The sequence below is a fragment of the Tiliqua scincoides genome, chromosome 1 (assembly GCF_035046505.1).
Source record: "Tiliqua scincoides isolate rTilSci1 chromosome 1, rTilSci1.hap2, whole genome shotgun sequence".
Classification (NCBI taxonomy): Eukaryota; Metazoa; Chordata; class Lepidosauria; order Squamata; family Scincidae; genus Tiliqua; species Tiliqua scincoides.
Genome location: NC_089821.1, coordinates 100,604,008 through 100,623,760, shown reverse-complemented (window position 1 = coordinate 100,623,760; position 19,753 = coordinate 100,604,008). Strand labels below are relative to the sequence as shown.

Below are 19,753 nucleotides of genomic sequence, written 5' to 3'. Positions count from 1 at the left end.
CTCAACTTCTGGTGATCTCTTTGCCATATTGGGAGAGGCAGACAAATATTCCCAGAAACACAGAAAGGGTTTATTTGTTTTGAATAACTTTAGGCACAATTCTGCCCCAAGGCAGCACTATTGAGGACCAGGGATAGAAAAAAAATATAAATTATATGCCTTCAGAATAAATTACAGGTGTTTTCATATACCTGAAACAAAATGTTGCTTTTGTGCAACTTTGGGACCTACAGGGTTCAGAAAGGCCATTGACTTTCATTGTAGCTTTCACAGAATGTTGCTTTGACTTACTTTGGAATATTACAGTTGCACAAAAGGGGATCACAGCACAGCCCTTTGCATGTCTATCCAGATATAAATTGCATTGGTCAATAGGGCTTACTTCTTACTCCCAAGAAAGTCTGTAAAAATAGTCTTATTTACTACAAGAAGAACAGGCATAAATTAAGAAAAACACAGATCCAGCAGTTCCCTCAAAAAATTGCCCATCTCTCTTCACCATCTCTCCCCCTCAATGCCATCCTCAAGGGAAGGGAACAAGGGACTTTTCACCCACACCTGGGTAAATCAGGTAGGTGCACATTGTTCACCTTTCCCTTGTGTTCTTCCCTTGGGGATGTGGTTTTGGGCTTGTCTGGTTGCAATCCTGTTTCTCTGAGGTAGATTCACTTTTTCGTAGTCATGTCAACTGTCCAGGCCAAGGGATTTGGCGTGAGGTACCTGGAGAGTTGAATAGCTCACCTTCACCACTCCTCACTATCCTTCAGCACCAGCCTCATGCAATTCTGTCCCAGGTGTTGGTGCTGAGGGATGCCAAACACAGGAACTTCAAGAAAACTGTTTCCTTGCTCCTCTGAGATACACGGACAGCCCAATCCTGAACCGCCTGGAGCACAGACGCCTTGGCATCTACGGCACCCCAGGCAGCTGCAACCATCTCCCCAGGAGAAGGGGACTTTTGTCCTCTTCCCCCAGGTAAAGGAAGTGGCCATGCAATAGTGCTACTTGATTCTGCAGTGGCTCTCGAGCCAGCACAGTATTGGAGAGTCCTGTGTCGGATCACGTGGCCTGACATAGGGCTCAGGATCTGGTGGACCCGAGCTCTGGGTGACTGACGAACAGCAGAATGTGGGCCCAATACTGAGGCTAGTGCTGGTATTGGCCCATGTTAAGGGCTTGCAAATGTGCCTTGTGGCACATTTGCAACAGTGCGCACTGGCACTAAGCCAGCGTGCATGAGTCTGGATCGGGTCCTGAGTCATGTCCAAGATATTTATCCTGAGAGACCTCAACAGCAGGATACCTCTCCTTCACCATCCCTTCAGCATCAGTACCATGACTTTCTGTCCAAGGTGCTGATTTTAAGATGCTTAGGAAAATCATAACTCAGAAGCAGGCCTCACCTCAGCATCAGGTTTAAAAAACAAACAGTTTGTCTGTGTGCATAGTAAGGAGCACATCATTACAAATAAACAAGTACTATTTGCTGTTGTATGGAATTTATGTGTGTCTTGTGTCTACAGTATTTATTGTACATTACAGCATCCATCTACACAGAGAGATTTATGGGTCTTCCAACAGAATCAGACAACCTTGAGCACTACAGAGTAAGAATTCTATAGTTTGTTACCAGTTGAGTCAATCTCAAACATTTCCTCCCCTTTTTGCATTGGCTTGGTGCAACATGAGCCCCCCTTTGCCTGCCTATCTTATTTTTTCCTTGGGACTTCATTTAAATTGAGGGCAATTTGGGAAAAGTAGGTGAAAGAAGACAATGTTCTTTGGCATTGTGCCTGGGCTGTGGGCTCTAAGAGAAGAAGGGACTTAGAATGGTTTCTTGGAGTTTGTAGCTATAGCTTCTTTCTCAACTTGCATTATAATGGCAATAAAAACATCAGCAGTGTCCATCTGCACAGTTATATCCCAGTGTGTTTTTTCACATGAGTTCATCATTAGGCTACTCCCCCACATACCCTTGTAGTGCTGTGTTTCATAAGTACATGGTCTGTTATTCCATCTGATTGCAGCTGACTCACAGCCCAATCCTATCCCCGGTGACTCTGCTAGGTGCATCAGTGCCAAAATGGCTACCACTGCATCCAGCGGCACTGCCAGGGCAGCCAGATGCCTCCTTGGAGGAAGAGGACTGGCTTAAGCCAACTGGCGCTGGGCCGTTGCCAGTGCTTACTCCTTGCAGGGTGTCCTGGACATGCCTTATGGCATATTTGCAACACCCAGCATCTGTACGAGAGCTCAGCACTGGCACTGATCATGTTAAGATTGTACCCTCATTGTGGTTCTAGAAGACTGCCTGACTAACATTGGGGCAGCCATGACCACAAAGAGCAAAAGTGATGCAATTACTGAATAAACTGCTTTCCCAATATTTATTGCTCTGCTGCCACAGTTTGTCCAGAGCAAACATGCTTGTTCCTTATTTTGTAAGAACTTGGTTCTTACAAAAGAACATTAGCTCTTTTGTAAGAACTTGGCAGTTGTACCTTATGAATAATTTCATTGTGGAATACTTCCTCATGCAGCAGTAGCTCAGGACATGTGCACAGGAGCTTCTTTGCCCTTTCACTTCTGCATTTTTTTAATGCTGAAAAACAACTCTTCATGTGACTTTTATACATAGCAGTGTGGGAAAGAGGTGGGGCTTTAATAACACTGGCTGGAAAATGTTTGCAAATCATCAACCTCAGGCAGTGGTCTTTTGCTGTAGATTGCAGCTTCTGAGTTTAGATTGCAGTGACTTAGTTTAAAAATTGTACACAATTAAAATGTTGGGGGAAAATTACACATGACTGAGTGTCCTGTGTGGTTTGGCCCAAAGAAAGCCCTGACGGTCTCTTTGGGGATGGAAGGGCAGGATATAAACGTTTTGTTCAATAAATCAGTAAAGTGAACTCATCAGGCACAAGACTAGGATTCTAACCCCTTCTTCCTATCATGCTAGCTTCTTTTTTATTCAGGCACATTGAAACACGATAACCCCACATCTGAAGTGGTATGTGGTGACAGAACAGAAGTAGAGACGAGTAGAGGACTAAGAGCCTAATCCTGTGCTCGGCAGCACAGCTCTGTGCCGCCGAGCACTGTCACAAACATGCCATAAAGCATGTTTGCTAGCCTCACATCCGGGGTCCTGCCCGTGCTAGTCCAGTGCTGGCCGGTGCTGGGCTAGCGCGGTGCGGTTGCCCAGCATCCACAGCTCGGCGGTCTCCTGGACCGCCGAGCCACAGCACAGTAGGTGGGGGCGGAGGCGGGGAGGAGGTGTTCCAGGGAGGGGCAAGGCCAGCGGGGGGCAGAGAGAGGGTAGGGGGAGGTGTGACAGGGAGAAGTGACACAAGGAGGGGGGCAGGCTGCAGGCGTGCTGAGGCAAAGAGGGAGGCAGGTCCACAGAGCTCCACTTCGCAGGATCCAAGGCGCTCGGGGAGGGCTCCGCGCCCTACATGAGTGCCTGTACCTTACCGCTGATGGTAAAGTTAGTAGCTCCATTGCAGGGTGCAACACTTTCGTCCCCTTCTCCTGAGGCACAGTAGCCCGGGGTGTGCAGGGTCCAGCGGCAGCCGTTCTCAGTGCTGCCGAGTCTGGGCGCCCCGGGTAGCTCAGGATTGGGCTGTAAATGAATACAGCACCTAGGACCCTTGGCTGTTTATGTCATCAGTCCCTCGATTACAACCATCTAGGCCTTTACCTTTCTCTTGCCCTGGTCAGATGGAAGGTGCCCTGTTGGCTGGCACATGCCAGTCCCAGTAGGAGGGCTGGCTAGGATCTATTGTTCTTGAGGAAGCCAGACAAGAAGACAGCAAATCCACCAAACCATCTTTCTGATCTTCCAGGTGGTCCTTCTATAATGGTGTTGAATCCAAAAAGCCTTTTGCAACCTGGTTTGGGAGGCCAAAACATCATAGAAGTCCCTGGCTGGTGGAAAGGTTCCAAAAGAGGGAAAAATCATGGATTTTTCCAGAAACAGTTGTATTATCTGATTCTTCTGATCATGTAAAACAGCTCCCTATGCTAAACCTGTAACATTTATTCACTGTAACATTACATTCATGTGCTGATCTTATTAAAGGAGCTTTGATGAGCTTCCAAAGCATTCTCTCATCCAAACAGCTTAGAGCAGTGCTTCTCACACATTTAGCACCAGGACCCACTTTTTAGAATGAGAAGCAGTCAGGACCCATCAGAAGTGATGTCATGATCAGAAGTGACATCATCAAGTAGGAAAATTTTGAACAATCCTAGGTAGAAATTCCACCCACACTTATCCAGCAGTAAGTCCCATTGACTATCATTGTTAACAGAATATACATAGTAGCATGTTAAAAGCACAGGTCTGTAACATTTCCCCAAATGCAGTCACATACCATGGTAGCATCAAGTCTAATATATTAAATAAAATATTGAAATGAATGGGGACCCACCTGAAATTGGCTCATGACCCACCTAGTGGGTCCCAACCTACAGTTTGAGAAACACTGGCTTAGAGGGCCAGGGCTCCTTAATTTCAGCAACAGACCTGTGTCATGTGCCTTCAGATCAATTTCCTGAGCTGATAACTCTTTTTTCAAGGCAGTAACTAATCTTAAATTTTCCTATAGCAGTGGCAATTCCAAATCACCCACCCAGTGCTGACTCCAGGTTGCTGGGGAAGTTGGAACAAAATCTTGCACAGAGCCCCCACATATTGCCAGCAGTACTGGGGGTTCAGGGGTTGGCCCAAACAGGTGGACTCTTTCATGGGTATGCAACCTCACCCAGTGCCCAACCTGTTCAATCCCTGCACCTTCCTATTGACTTTTTCCCCACAAAGTCTTAACGTACTTACATTTGTATCTAATGTACATTGTAAACAGCCATTTACAAAACAAACTCCATGATTCAGAAATTATTTCCTGAAAGAACTGTTTAGTTCTTAGTAGCAGCAATAATACTGACCCAACTTACAGTTTTTAAAAGTGCCCATTGTTTTAAGTTTGGCAGTCACTGAATTGTTAATTTTTCCTCCCTAAACAGAATTCAACAGTGATGGCAAGGGCAGAGAACTTCCGTAATGTGGATTACCTACTTATCCATGGAACAGCAGATGGTGAGGTTTATGAAAAGCCAGTAGAGATACTCAGACAGAATCACTTCGCTTGGGAAACATTAACTTGTTTCTGTGTCTCTGACTGAGGACAGTACTTTACACGTGTTCCCATTTTCCAGATCAAGCAGTGCTGACTCAGTGTTGATCATGTCTTCTGCTATTCCACTTGTAAACTCATGACAGGATTCAAGCCACCGCAATTGCATGTGTTCTTGTACTTATCTGAAGACACAGTATCACCCACTTGTTTCTCTCACTCACTCACTCTATTCTGTTCCTTTATTCCAGATAATGTACATTTTCAGAACTCTGCACAGATCTCCAAAGCCTTAGTCAATGCACAGGTGGATTTCCAGGCAATGGTAGGTATTATCAAGCTATTTAAGCATAAATGTAGAGCCATCATAACAAAATTATGTGACAGTTGAGGCTTCTGGGGAGGGCAAACATAAACTCAATAGTGGAATGAACACTATAGAATGTCTCAAGTTTTGTTTCTATCCAAAGGTCCTTAGTAGCATGGCTAAGAGAGACTACCCTTGAAACTGAAATTGTATTGAGCATAGTAACTGGGGACAGTTTTGAACTCATACTTTATTGTTTTTCCTCATTCATAAGAAAACTTCAGGAAAGCAAGGTGCTTCTTCAGCTAAAGTATCCCCAGGCCCCTGGAAGTAGTTCCCCTTACCTCTGATGTATGTTGATTGGTTACCCCAGTCAGGCCTGGCCCAAGCTGAGGTGGTGTTCAAAGTGGTGCTCTAATTTTCCCACTGCTGCCTCTTTCCCTGCCCCTTCCTTCTTGCCTGCAAGGCCTTTTCAGCTTCATATGTTCATATATGAAATTATTGGCTTATCTTCTCTTTGGACCTCAGGCTCCTTTGTCATGTCACAAATGTCAGATGCAAGGGAGTGGCACCAGGATGCAGGCCTCCTGTTTTCTTGTGTGTTCCCTGAGGTAACTGGTGCGCCACTGTGAGCTACAGGAAGCTGGACTAGATGGGCCTTTGGCCTGATCCAGAAGGCTCTTCTTATGTTCTCATGTCATTTTTCCACCCTCAAAAGCAGTTTGCTGTGTGGCATGAGGGAGGGGCTGCTGTTTGAGATACACAAGCACAAAGCCTTCATGAGCCCCTGAAACTACTTGTGTGATCCTTGAGATCCTAACTATTAATGATGAGAGTAACTTCTTTTTGTCTTTCCTTCCAGTGGTACACAGATGAGAATCATGCAATTCCAGGCCGTTCCTTAAAACATCTTTACATCCATATGACTCATTTCCTCAAGCAATGTCTTTCCCTGCCTTAAGGAGAATTTTGTTCAGCTGCCTACACATCAGTGGGGAGTGATGCCTGCTTTGCCATAAAGCAACTTAGGCCCAAATCCTAACCAACTTTCCAGCACTGGCATAGCTGTGCCAATGGGATATGTGCTGTATCCTGCAGTCACAGAGGGGGCACTCGTTGAGGCCTTCTCAAAGAAAGGGAACATTTGTTCCCTTACCTCAGAGCTACATTGCCCTTATGTCGGTGCTGGAAAGTGGGTTAGGATTGCACCCTTAGCTGCATAAATTAAATATATTCTGAAGATGGAGTGAGAAAGCGAACATTACAGAAGGTTTTATGTTTACATTTTGTATTGATACTGTGCATTTGCAGATTAGCCTGTGGGATTTTTGATACATTTCTTTGTTAGGATTTGTTTTGATACATTTATTTGTTAGGAAAAATTAACAATAAAACAAAATTGGAATTTTAAAAGGCTACCCATTTTGCTTCTTTTTTTTCTTCCTTCTAATCATGCTGCACCTGTATCACAACTCTTAAGCTGCAATTTTATACACACTTACCTGGCAATAAGCCTCATTGAACATAGTGGGTCTAACCTCTGAACAGACATGTATAGGATTGCACTGTTATTCTACACAAGCTTGGAGTGGTCAGAAGGTATATAAGAAGTAACGCAGAATGGAGAAAATTTCTAAACTACATCACAACTGAAACAATTTTATTTTAAAAATAATTTAAAAATAATTTCTGATACCTCAGGGGCCCTCTGAACTGTAGTTCTGTAAGGAACACTTGGGTTCTCTAACAGAATATTCCCAGCATAGTCACCAACTTTTGGCTGGTATAATAAGACTGATATGTAACAATTTATGTTAAAAGTTTGATATAAGAACCTTTGGGAAAAGCCATGATGGTTTAATTGTCTACTTCAAGAGGTGTCAAACATCAGGCACATGGGCCGAATACAGCCCACAGAAGCTCTGCATCCGGCCTGTGTGATAGCTGGGCTCCCCTAGCATCACCATCAGCTACTCAAAGTGGAGCATTGGCAGAAGTAGAATTGCTGAATGGGCAGCACTGGGAGAGCCAAATTATCACACGGGCTTCCTTTTCAGTAGTGCTGAGCAGCCTGCATGATAATTGGACTCTCCCAGTGCCACCCTTTCAGCAGTGCTGTTTCTGTTAAGGCACGGGGAGGAAGAGATGAAAGGAGGCCTCAGAAGGCAAGGAACAGTATGGGGGAAGAGACAGATCTCTAAAACTAAAAAGCAGAACTGCACAAAAACCTAGTCAAAAGAGGTGTCCAAATTGTCAGCTTGAGTTCTGAGTGTTGCAGAACCACAGCTTACATGTTGGTTCAGGGAGCAGGTGCAGAGAGATGATTCAGCAGAATCAGCAAGCACCTGGGACAGGCACACCCTGGGTGTGCCCAAGCCAAATACTGATTGGCTGAGCTGACTATATGAGTTTAGTCAGAAGGAGCCTCAAGTGCAGCAGTAGGGGAGTTGATGGAGATAACTGTTGCCAGTGACTGAAGAGGCTGGATACTGTATGTATATGATATTACTGACTTATGGACTGAACCTTTGACTGTGTATTATTGGAAACTGATTTGGACTTGTTATATTGGAACTGACTGCTCTCCGTGCTGACTCTTGGACTGTTTAATGACTACTCTGAATGTGGTATCCCTTGCTCAATACAACTGCTGAAAGTACTCTGCTGTAGTTGATGTGTTGTTCTTGCAACCTGCTCATATTGGGACAAGACTGGGAACCTACACCAATCCTCTCATAATTTTATACAAAACCCCCTTAACCTTAACACAAATAATCCTCAGATTTTACTGGAAAGGAGAAACAAGCCATAAACATGAGATCATCTATGGGAGAGATTTTGAAAAAAATTTGCTTGAAATATTTCTGGCTTATTGTTAAGTGGTTAAAAGTCAGAACCCTTGCCAATCACCCAGAAACCTTCTGCCCACCCTGGTATAGTTGGACCCTAGGGACATTCATCCCACCACAAAATGTTATATTATAAACTAATTCTATCAGGAGTAAGTAATAATGGAATAAAAATTCCATTACTTTAGAAAAGGGGGAAAATGGTAAATTTTCCTAAGAAATTGTTCTCAGACAAAAAAGTGTTCTAGATCAGTGGTTCTTCGATGTTTAGCACTGGGACCCACTTTTTCAGAATGAGAATCTGTCCAGACTTACCGGAAGTGATGTCATGACCAGAAGTGACATCATCAAGTAGGAAAATTTTGAACAATCCTAGGCTGTAATCCTGCCCACACTTACCCAGGAGTAAGTCCCATTTACTATCATTGTTAAAAGCATATGCATAGTAACCTGTTAAAAGTACAGAGCTGTAACATTTCCCCAGATGCAGTCACATACCATGGTAGCATTGTCTAATATATTAAATAAAATATTGAAATGAATGGGGACCCACCTGAAATTGGCTCGCGACCTACCTAGTGGGTCCCGACCCATAGTTTGAGAAACACTGTTCTAGATAGTAAAACATTCACAAGTGGGAGTTAACCAACCATGTGGCTATATCCTTTGTTTCAGCAAATCTGATTTTCCTATCATGATAAGATTTTTTTTCAGAGACTATTGCAGTCTAAAACACAGAAATCTTGTCTGATCTCAGCTGCTAAGCAGGGTCAGGCCTGGTTAGTACTTGGATGAGAAACCGCCTGGGAATACTGGGTGCTGTAAGAGACACATCTTTGTGTAAATGCTTCTGCCAAGCTGTTTTTGATGATTAAATTAGACTTTGATATGAAATCTTTAGAAAATATTAAATTCAGCAAAGGGTTTTTTGGAAACACTGCCAATTAAGGGATGTTAATGAGCTTTTTGTTGGTAATGTAATTAGAATTCAGCTGCTCTAATTGTTAAAGGGGAAAAAATTATAGCTATGAGAAAGTTAGCATACCAATAAGCAAATATAGCATGCAGTACAGCTAATTAAAAGGGCAATTATATGGGCTGAGTGAGGAGCCTGCCAGTAATGACGCTCTCATCAGCACAGTCATTCTGCAAAGAGGGGAGGAACTGAGCTGAGCCCAGGTGTATGATCCTTTAAATCAATTGTTCCCAAACTTTTTTGACTGCCAGCTCCCTTGATCAACTGGGTCATTGGCACAACTCCCCAGTAGGGCTACAATCCTATACATTGTATAGGGCAGTGGGTTTTTTGCAAGGATTCTGTGGCTCCCCTGGCTGGTTTCCAAGATTCCCTAGGGAGCCACGACTCACAGTTTAGGAACCACTGCTTTAAACCAATGTAACTATTTCTGCCACTGTTGTGGCAGAGAAATTACTTGAGTCTTCTCTAAGCCTTTTTTGCTTCCCTTGAAATTTCTTATCTTTTAAATTTATCCCACCCTTCTCTAAGGAGCTCAAAGTGGCAGACATTTTCTCCTCTCCATGTTGTCTTCAAAATAATCCTGTGAGATATATCAGAAAGAAGGCCCATGCAGATGTCACTCACATGTAGAGTGAATGAGTGGTCAATGGGAGGCAGGCAGAAAGTCCTGCCAAAATCTATTCCCATGCATTCATCATTTGTGGCTCCCCATCTGAGTGCCAGGGTGGGGAGTGGGGGGGCTAAGAATGGTTGGCAACCTTCAGTCTCGAAAGACTATGGTATAAGCCTACTGCACCTGGTATTCCCAGGCGGTCTCCCATCCAAGTACTCACCAGGCCTGACCCTGCTTAGCTTCCAAGATCAAGAACATAACACATCATGGTTTGTGTGTGTGTGTGGGGGGGGGGCTACACATAAATCATTTCTACACAAGACCAGACAATGTGACTGGTCTGTGTTCACCTACTCAGATTCATAACTAAATGAAAACTTGAACTGAGCTTCCCCAGGCCCTACTTTCATACTCTAACCGCCACCCTACATTCCTGCTTTTTCCATCTGCAATAGAGTCAACATCCTCTTTGGGAGCTCTCCTTATAGAGCTGTAACCTGCCAGATTTCAATCAAGTCTATAGACTTGGGTGTAACCACACATGCTGAAGAAATTGAATTCACATGCTACATGCAGTTGAAGTGCAAAGGGATTGTGTAAAGGAGGCATTCCAGAAGATTGAGTGTCTTTTCAGATTTTGCAGTGGTAGGTAGCAAATTGGTCCTGTTACTTGGAGACCAACTTGCAGAGTGCCTCTAGCAGGACTGACTCAAGCCATATAACTAGAAACAGGACCAGTGCTTCAAGTGTTCAATGCAGCTGGTTGAGATGTGTCTTTTTAAAGCCCTCCCATCAGCAGTGTAGCAATAGGGGGGCAGCGTGGTAAGTATTGCCGTTTCTGCAACCAGCCCCTACCACTCGCTGTCAGAGCCATTCCGGACAGTGACAGAGCTGCCCAAAATGGCTCTGATGGCAAGTGGGAAGGGCCGGTTACATGGCATGTTGCAGCACCTGCATACCTACCACCCTGCTGCTCCCTGTAGCTATGCTACAGCATCCCATCTCCATTACTGGCTTCTGACATTTCATATCTATGCAGAAGTCAGCCAAGGCAGTATTTCTCAACACCAAGCAGCACTGAGAGTTTCCTGCCACGGAAATACTTCCTTCTGTATCTAACGGCTGAGTCAAGCAACTCAGCTGTCTCTGAGTCTGAATTTTAAAAATATTTTCCTTACACCATACCAGAGGGTGGCACTTTTCAAGTGGGCTTCTCTTGAAACGAGTAGGGGTGGGAGCAATTTATAATCATTCCAGCAACACATCTGGCATCTCCCTTGTGTCTTGGGGCTTTGGAAGCACATCAGCTCAGAGACTGGGTTTCCCAGCATTCCCCCTCTCAAAATGCTTGGACTCGCTTCACCTAAAGAATCAACTGACTGTGGACAGGCATACTCAATCAGCCTAGGCATTAGTGATTTTTTTTTAACATCAAGAGAATCACAAATACATCTATATCGCATTTTGATCTTTTTCTAGCGTGGCAGACCATTTGCAATTACAGGGTGCAGCTGTTTAGTGCATTTGGAGGAATTGTTCTAATGGCTTGTAGTCAAAGTGAATTATGATTATGGTGTTGTGTTGCTATTGTTTATTACTTTCCATTAGAAATGTTCTTTTCCTAAACTACAGTCAGAAGTACTTTGTGGACAACAAGCCCTCTGCTTGCGTAAACTGAAGGCAACTGACTTCAAGCGCTTAACTTAAACAAATGATGTCATTTTCCTGCTAGACTAATCAGTTTGTCCTTTGTTCCCTGTTGCTGACAGACCACTTGTAACTATAGATCATGGGTGTCAAACTTTTTTCATCCAATGGGCCAAACAGCATTCATGGCGCACACTGAGGGCCAGAAAACATGTCATTAAGCAAATCATAACCACAAATAAGTACTTTTTATCACTTAGGAATTCATTGGCAGCAAACGACAGAAGAGCAAATATGCAAACCTTGATCATATTTTCAAGATATAGGAGAGCCTAATTATTATGCAGGCAGCCCTTTCAGCAGCACTGCTTCTGCTATGGTATCACCTCATACCTCAGAAGCAAGAACAGCTGATGATGTTTTTGGGAGACACATGAGTAGCTAAGGTGGGGAGTGGGGCATGCTGTGCTCCCAGGTAGCATAGTTTTGGGGGCAGTAATGCTACCCCTGCAGTGATCATCAGTCCCTTGCCCCCTCCAAATGCGAGCTGTGCTCCAGTCAGAGCTGTGCTCTGGTCATGTCCAGAGGGTGTTTTGAGGCCCAGGGAGGCCACACATGCCCCTCTCCCCATCCTCAAAAGGCCTTCTAAGGTCTCCAGAAGGCCTTAAAACATCACTTCCAGTTTTGCCCGAAAAACTGGGAGTGATATTCTAAGACCTTCTGGATGCCTCAGAAACCCTCTGAATGCAACCAGAGCACAGACCTCCAGCCCCATTCAGAGGTGTACAGGTCGGGGTGTGTGTGACCCAGATCAGGGGGCAGCCCTGGAAGGTGTGGCCTGAGGTGGCACTCCTTCCAGCACTCGAGAAAACCGAATTGTCATGCAGGTCATATCTGGTCGCTAGGCCTTATGTTTGACACCCATGCTGTAGACCCTTGAACTGTCTCCTCCAGTTTTAACAGTGTCTGAGATTATTTTCTCAATGATTTGCTTTGCTGTCAGATGCTCTGGCTATTACCTTCATATCTCCTGAATTTAATTCAAGACAAACCCGTATGTCAAGACCTGGTGTACGTATGCTGATAACTGACAATCACTTCTAGACATTACTATAAATGCAAAGTCTCTTTTCTTTTTCTAACTACGTAGAGAGTAGCAACATAAATAGATCCTTCATGGTTTGTCTTGTAGAAATAGGTCTTATGCAGGTGAAAAGATTTACCTTGAACAGCTGTGGGAGACAAACTTAGTATGAAGTGATTTTCCTATCATAGACATGCAGTGGATTGAGAGTCTGTGTGCGAACTGTTAAAGAGGTAGAATTCCTGGCAGAACAAAAAGATGGCAACCATAAACACTCAGTTATACACATTCACCAGTCAATTCCTTCTGTGTTCAGTTGGTGCCAGCCGAGGCTTTCGTCTGTGATCAAACAGCAGCTGTGTGAACCTTGATTTGGATCAGGACCAGGGCATGGGCAAAGAGGTAACGCTTCCTTCCTCATGCCATGGTTCCAATCCTGACTGTGTCCCTCTCAGTTGCTATTTAAGTGATAAAAGTCACACGTATCAACTCTAGTTATAGATCTCACGTAATGTGCAATTTGGCCCTGTGACTTTTCTTGGAGAATTAGGGACTCCGGCCTAAAAAGCAGTTGATTTTTAGACCACTAAGTGCCTGAAGGCCAAAGAGGGAAGCTTGAACTATCACCGCAGCAGAGTTTCTGGACTCTTAGTATGCAGCAATTTTCAACCTTTTTCATCTCATGGCACATTGAGAAGGTACTAAAATTGTAAAAGCACACCATCAGATTTTTGACAGCTGATGAAGTATCAACATTGCTGGCTGGGGGCTCATACACCCCATTGGCCCTACTAATATGGCCCTACCTTCTCCCGATTCCCATGGCAAACCATTCACCACACACCAATATGCTGAAAATAGCTGCTTTTAGAGTATCAAGACCTTGGTGGCCACTGAGCCATTCTCCTCTACCTCACTTCTCTATTATCTCAAACCCACACATGCTTAACTCCTCCTTTTCTCCAGAAACAGAAGATGCTATGAGGATTATGAAGAAGTGAGATGACACCACTACTAGGTCTGAAGGAAGTAATCTTGTCTGGGTGGAAATGAAGCAGAGTGTACTAAACTAATGCAGAAGGAGTGACTCACTTCCCGCCCCCCAACCATTTCCCCTAAGATCCAGTCAGCAGGCAGAAGCAAAAGGACTGAGAACTGCTCTCTATGCTTCTTCCTGCCTCTGCTATTTTTGCACACCCATCTCCTACTCCTAGGCACAACAGACTCCTCATCCAACCCTCGCCTATTTTCACTGGGATCCCTTACCTGGGGCATGACTGCTTCCTATCATCCAGGAGCCAACCTCTCCACTCCTCAAGTTCTTGAACTCTTTTAACATCTTTACTACCGATACCTGCCAGACTCCAAATCGAAAGAGAATTCCTCCCTGGGAACAGCCATCTTGAAAGCCAGTTAATAAGCCAACCATATAAACATACAAGCTTTGGCATGCACTCTGCTGCTTTTATGCTTCATATACAGCTATAAAGACAGAAATTATTTTGGTTTGGTTTTACTTTGTTCTCATCCTTGAGTGTACCAAGATAGCTTATTATACTGAAAAAAAATGAAACAATAAAACAGCAATAGATAAAACACCAATTTTTTGCCAAGGGTGAACAAGTCTGAGAAAATACAGATATTTTTACCTGGCAGCACATGGACCTCCTTGAGGAGATCACCCAAGAAGTTCCTCTCTTCAGTTGCCAACCACCACACTTTGAATACATATCCGTTTACAGCAGAGGTGAAATTCCTTCTTCTACAAAATACGTAGCTAAATGTGCAGCATTTCGTTATTGAAGAGACAGGTTCTAGTCTGCAGAAACTTTTTGTGCCACAATAAATGTGTGAGCACAATTTTAACAGACAGGCCAGTGAACTAAGCCAGCCCAGGAGTGTCACAAATGCACCATAAAGCATGTTCACGCTTCCTTGTGAACAGGCTAGGCCAGTGTGAGGACACGCGCCAGCCTCCCCATGCCAGATCCAGACTGGGGGAGGGTAGGTTCATGGCGGCCAAGGGAGGCCAGCGTGGGGGGTTGGAGGTGGGAGGATGGATTGGAAGTGGGAAGGGGGTGTTCTTGGCAGGGGAAGGCAGAACACTGGGTGGACTGGGCCAGGGAGGGGGATGGGATTGGCACCAGCCCCTCAGGCTGTAATGTAACACTCCCCCAGCCAGCACAGCGTTACATCAGTGATTTCGCTGGCACAGATCCAAGTAGCCCCAAAGGGGTAGTTGGGGCGCAATACGGGGTAAGGGGAAAATTATACCCTTATTCCAAATTGCACTCCAGCCACCTTCTAACCTGCGCTGGATTCAGCACAGGCCACTTGGCCTGCCTGTTCCAGGGTAGGTTAGGATTGGGCTGTATGTGTCTTTAAAGTGCCAGGAGACACTTCGTTGCTTGGGCTGGATGAGGCCTCATGCAAACATAAGGTAAAGAAGGAATTGTGTGCTTGAATTGTCTGTATAAGATTCCATTACTTATAATCCATTTTTGAATACTGAAACAGCCATGCGAAAGAAATTGCACACCATATGCCATCTACTGCCCTGCTGCTGAATTGCAAGTAACTGTGCAGTCACACCGGTTAGGAGAGACACAAATTCACAAACCTGAAGAAATGCATTTCTTTTCTTGTAAACTGGTTTCTGTAATGTATGGGATGCAACGCAAAGAATTTATACAAGTTGAGGAGTTTGTTAAAAGGATGGTTTTGCTAAAAATGAGATTAATGTGAATAATCAATGTCTTCAGTATTCCACCTAGCTGAAATAATTTCAGAATTTGGGTTTAAATTTATACACCTCACAGCCAAAACTTAACTAACAGCCCCCTCCCACTGCCCGATGCAGCTGTGTCAATGGAACATGTGCTTCATTCTTTGGGGGGGGGGGCATCTCCCATCCTCTCCTCAGTTCTGGGAGGTGAAGGCTTACACCAATGAGGCCTCCAGGCAATTTATTTTCTCCCCTTTCCTGGCCTTCATCCACCTATCCAGGTTCATTCAGACTTGTGCCAGCAAAATCACTGGCAAAGGTCTGAGGAAACCTATCAGGATGGCGAAAGCTTATCCCTGGTGCAAGGGCACATATATTCCTTTACCTAGAGAAGACTTCCACGACAGCCCCTTCTGCTTGATGCGCTCTGGTGGTGTGGCTGCATCAGCCGGGGGGGGGGGGTGTATAGGATTGGGTTCCAAGTATATGTGTTTCATTCACATAGATTAACGCACTTTTCAAATGCTGGTTGAACCCTTGACAAAAGCACTAATTTGCCATTTGAAAAGAAACAAAGACCCTCATTATCAAGCCCTGTATTCAAAGAAATGTAGCATCTTTTGAAAGCAATCATTATTTCTCTAGGATTAGCAACAACTGATGCAGCTATAGATCCACTAGTATATGAATTAGAATTTCACTTGTAGAAAACCCATAGGAAAAGATATATATTTTGAAAAAGTCTTTAAGGACCCAAACTTATCCCTCCCCTCCCCTGCTGATACAGCTGTACTACTGGAGTGTATGCTCTATCCTGCAGGGGAGCAGTCCTGGAGGTTTCCTCTGGATAAGTGAACATCTTTTACCCTGAAGGTAAGCCTCCAGTACTGGGACAGGTCTATTCAGACTCGCACCAGTGATTTTGCTGGCACAAGTCCACTTGGACCTGGGAAGGCGGATCGTCTGGAAGGGAGATAGGCTATCAGTGGTTGATACTGCCCCCTTCCAGTCCTCCATCTCTTCCCCTTTCCACCCACTACCTTCCCCATTCCACCCCTCCCTGCCTCCCCCCCCCCCCGACTGCCTTACTGTTACCAGGGGACAAGAGACTCTGCTGGCAGGCCACCATCACTTGCAGAGGGGGCCCAGCTTTTCCCCAAGGGCAGGTTGCATTTGTGTCCACTGTAAAGTGCCTTACATGAGAACATGAGTTCCTGAAATGAGAGGGCAACACTCTGGTATGCCAAGCCACATCAAACTGCAGCTGTTGGATTTTGATATATTGAAACAATTCTACTCCCCAATTCAGTCTCTCTTCATCACATGAAATAACTCACAGAGAGCACAGAAAAACAAAACTGGCTGGCCAAATTCATCAGAGGAGAAATATGCATGTTAAGCAAAGGGGGGGGGGGTTGTCCAGTGATTTTTCATGAGCTATTTCTTATTTTTTTTCCATTAGCAATTTCTGAATGTGATTCTACGGACATCCTGTTTAAAAAAATAAAAATTGAACATTTATTTTTTTAAAACCAGATACAAGGTCACTGAGCTGAGTCACAGGGACCAGGCCATGAACCAATCTCAGGGCCATTTTGATGGCCTTTATCAAGTCTGGTCAGTGTGGCCAGCCCCATCCCAGGGCCTAATGGCGCACAGAGTGGGGTGACACAGTAATGCAGCAATGTGATCCCCCCCGTATGTTATCTCCGAGCCTGCATGCTACACCCCCCCCCTCCTGTAAAGGCTCAATTTCAGAGCCTAATGGGCATTTGGGAGGGTGGGTGGGCCCAATGAGGGAACTGGGAATACAGGGAATGAGCACATAGCGATTGGGAGTTACCTAGAGTGCTGTGGATGGGGGTGCCACCACAACTGCTCGCTACCTGGTAAATCTGTGCCTGGTGCCCCCTCAGTGGTCAAATGCCCAGTCTCATCCTGGATATGCCCTTGAGAGTAGCTCTTCCATTCTAATTCTTCTATCAGCACTGCTCCATCAATGCTGCGTTTTCATGAACCACTAAATCACTGCTGCCCAGTTTTGACTAAGAGAGCACCTCTTGGACCTGTACAACTGTTTGTAAGGACCATTATTAAGCTGATATCATAGCCAGCTCACATAACTACATTTCCAAAAATGGTGGATTCAAGAATCACATTTAACAGCCACCTTTCCGCTGCTGAATTGCAATGATTTCTGCTTCCTGATCTCTTGGTGCATCTTGGTAAAATCATAGCACAACCTTTATATTTCTCTTTGCCATTTGATATGCAAGTACCAGGTGTGTGAGCAGCACGTACAACTGATCACAGGAAAGATGCAAAAATTAAACATTGGACATTACAATGATGTATGAAGAACAGGAAGAGCAAGTCACCTGTGCTTCCTGCCCCCCCCCATCCCACTAAGTAGAATCCAAATCTGCTTGTGTTGCCGTTTTGACATATTTGCCATCAAGCATGGATGGACAGTGAAACGTATTGTGGAAGAAAAGCAGGTGGTGTATATGCGTAAGCATAGTTATCTCCGTGGAAGTCCAGAACAAAATTCATTGCCCTGCACAACAACTATTTACCATCTTGACACATGAATGCTCAGAGCCTGAGCCAAGAAAAAGATTACTCTTTATTGGGCCAATCTAAGGTGTATGCACTGGCTTGAATGGTTCACATCTGCAGTATGATAAACACATTTACACCACAATCTTATGCACTACTCAGAGGCCATTAATGCATTACTCTTATGCATTACACAGAGGGGCTTGCTGCTAGGAAAGAGTGTATAGGATTGCAGCTTTACTGTAACAAATACACTGGGAAAGGTCCTAGGTCATTAATTTTCAAACAATGGGATGCATGCCAAATCTTTTATGTTTGGTGGACCAAACATGGAGGTCTAGTACCAGTGGTCTCTTTTTTGCTTTTTAAGTAAAGAGAAAATGTACACCAAGAGTAAAAGGGAGACTGGTTGAGGGAGAAAGTAGAAGGGGAGATAGAGAGGGAGGGAGTGCAAGGAGGGGAAGAAGAAAGATGGTCATATATGAAATTACAAGTGTGTCCCATGCTGTTACCCCACAAGGGTAAAAGTTCAATTCAAATCTGAAAAGGCTTACAGCCTAATCCTATGAGGACCTTAAACTGCCAGAAATAGCATTTTGACAGCCTAAGGCCCTTTATGGCTGTCACAAAATGCAACATGCGATTTTTGGGCCACCACTGCAAGTAGCTGCAGCGGCACACCATACATGCCCCCCAGTCCTGGTAAGTCAGCACAGGGGTGAGAGGGAGGTGGGGGTGGGAAGGACAGGGCAGGGAGGAATGTGATGGAGAAAAGGGCTGGGAGAATGGCACCCCTGGAAAGGGGGTAGTATTGGCAGCAGAAACAGCACTGATATCCTACACCCTTCTGGGCCTTAATCTGCCTTCCTGGGTCCAATTGGACTTGCGCCAGTTGATGCAGGTCCAAGGAGACCTATGCAGGCAGTGGACACTTACCCTTGGGCAAGGGAGCAAATGTGACCTTACTGGAAGAGACCTCTGGGACTGCCCCCCCTGCAAGATGCAGTGTGCACTCCAGTGGCACAACTACATCAGTGGGGGGGGGGGAATATTAGATGGGATTTGGCTGTTAGATTATTACTCCAGTGTCTTCCATTGAAAATTATGGAAGGTTACACCATGTGCAGGTCAAGAAAATGGGCTTTCAAAATTCAATTTCAATGTACATTTAAATGTTTTTGTCAAAAATCAATGAAGTGAACCTATTTAATGAGAAAGGTTTCAAGATGTGCTTAATTCTGCTACGGAAATAAACAGGATTTTAAAGGGCTTAACTTAAGCTGGATCATACCCTATTTGTGCTATTGCATTTAAATCATATAGCTTGGGTAATTTATTTAAAAAAACACATTTTTGAAAAGAACAATCCGTTGCTCCCTAGATACTAGGCTTCCGCGATGGATAGCTCTCAGATCACTGTGACAGATACTCCTTTTGACAGTGACACCTCATTGCCTTCCTGCCACCATTAGCGCTAATTTCACCACTGATGTCATAAAGTAAACAGACCAAACGTGTGAAATCAGCTGTAAAAAAATGGTCAAATGCAAAGAATGGCAAACAAGCATTTTTTTTAATCAAGTAAGAAAACTGTAAGCAATGATGCACTCTTGTAAGCGCTTATCAGAGCTGAACAGTATAAATGAGGCTGTGCTGGTGACACTACTAGGCAGACACGCTAAGATCCTCAAGGCGTTTCAGAGTCCCAGGAGGAAGAGAAGGTGCTGTCATCTCTGCTTCTCCATATCCCTTCCAGTATCTGAAGGTAAGAGGCAGATCAGCTACCAGTAATTTGTGTTTGGTAACCTTACTTTGGGAGACTACACGTCATGTCAACAGGTAACTTTACAATAGC

At 44.6% G+C, this 19,753-nt stretch overlaps 1 protein-coding gene across 1 annotated transcript in view; it reads left to right on the top strand.

Moving 5' to 3' along the window:
• The window catches only part of LOC136636807 (prolyl endopeptidase FAP-like), a 61,992-nt gene extending 54,760 nt beyond the window's left edge, over nt 1-7,232 (top strand). Inside the window, exons 24-27 of the mRNA XM_066612097.1 lie at nt 1,543-1,607; nt 5,026-5,098; nt 5,387-5,460; nt 6,305-7,232. Coding sequence (XP_066468194.1) covers nt 1,543-1,607; nt 5,026-5,098; nt 5,387-5,460; nt 6,305-6,403 — 311 coding nt within the window. The 3' untranslated portion in view covers nt 6,404-7,232. The remainder of the gene's footprint in view (nt 1-1,542; nt 1,608-5,025; nt 5,099-5,386; nt 5,461-6,304) is intronic.
• The last annotated feature ends 12,521 nt before the right edge of the window (nt 7,233-19,753 follow it).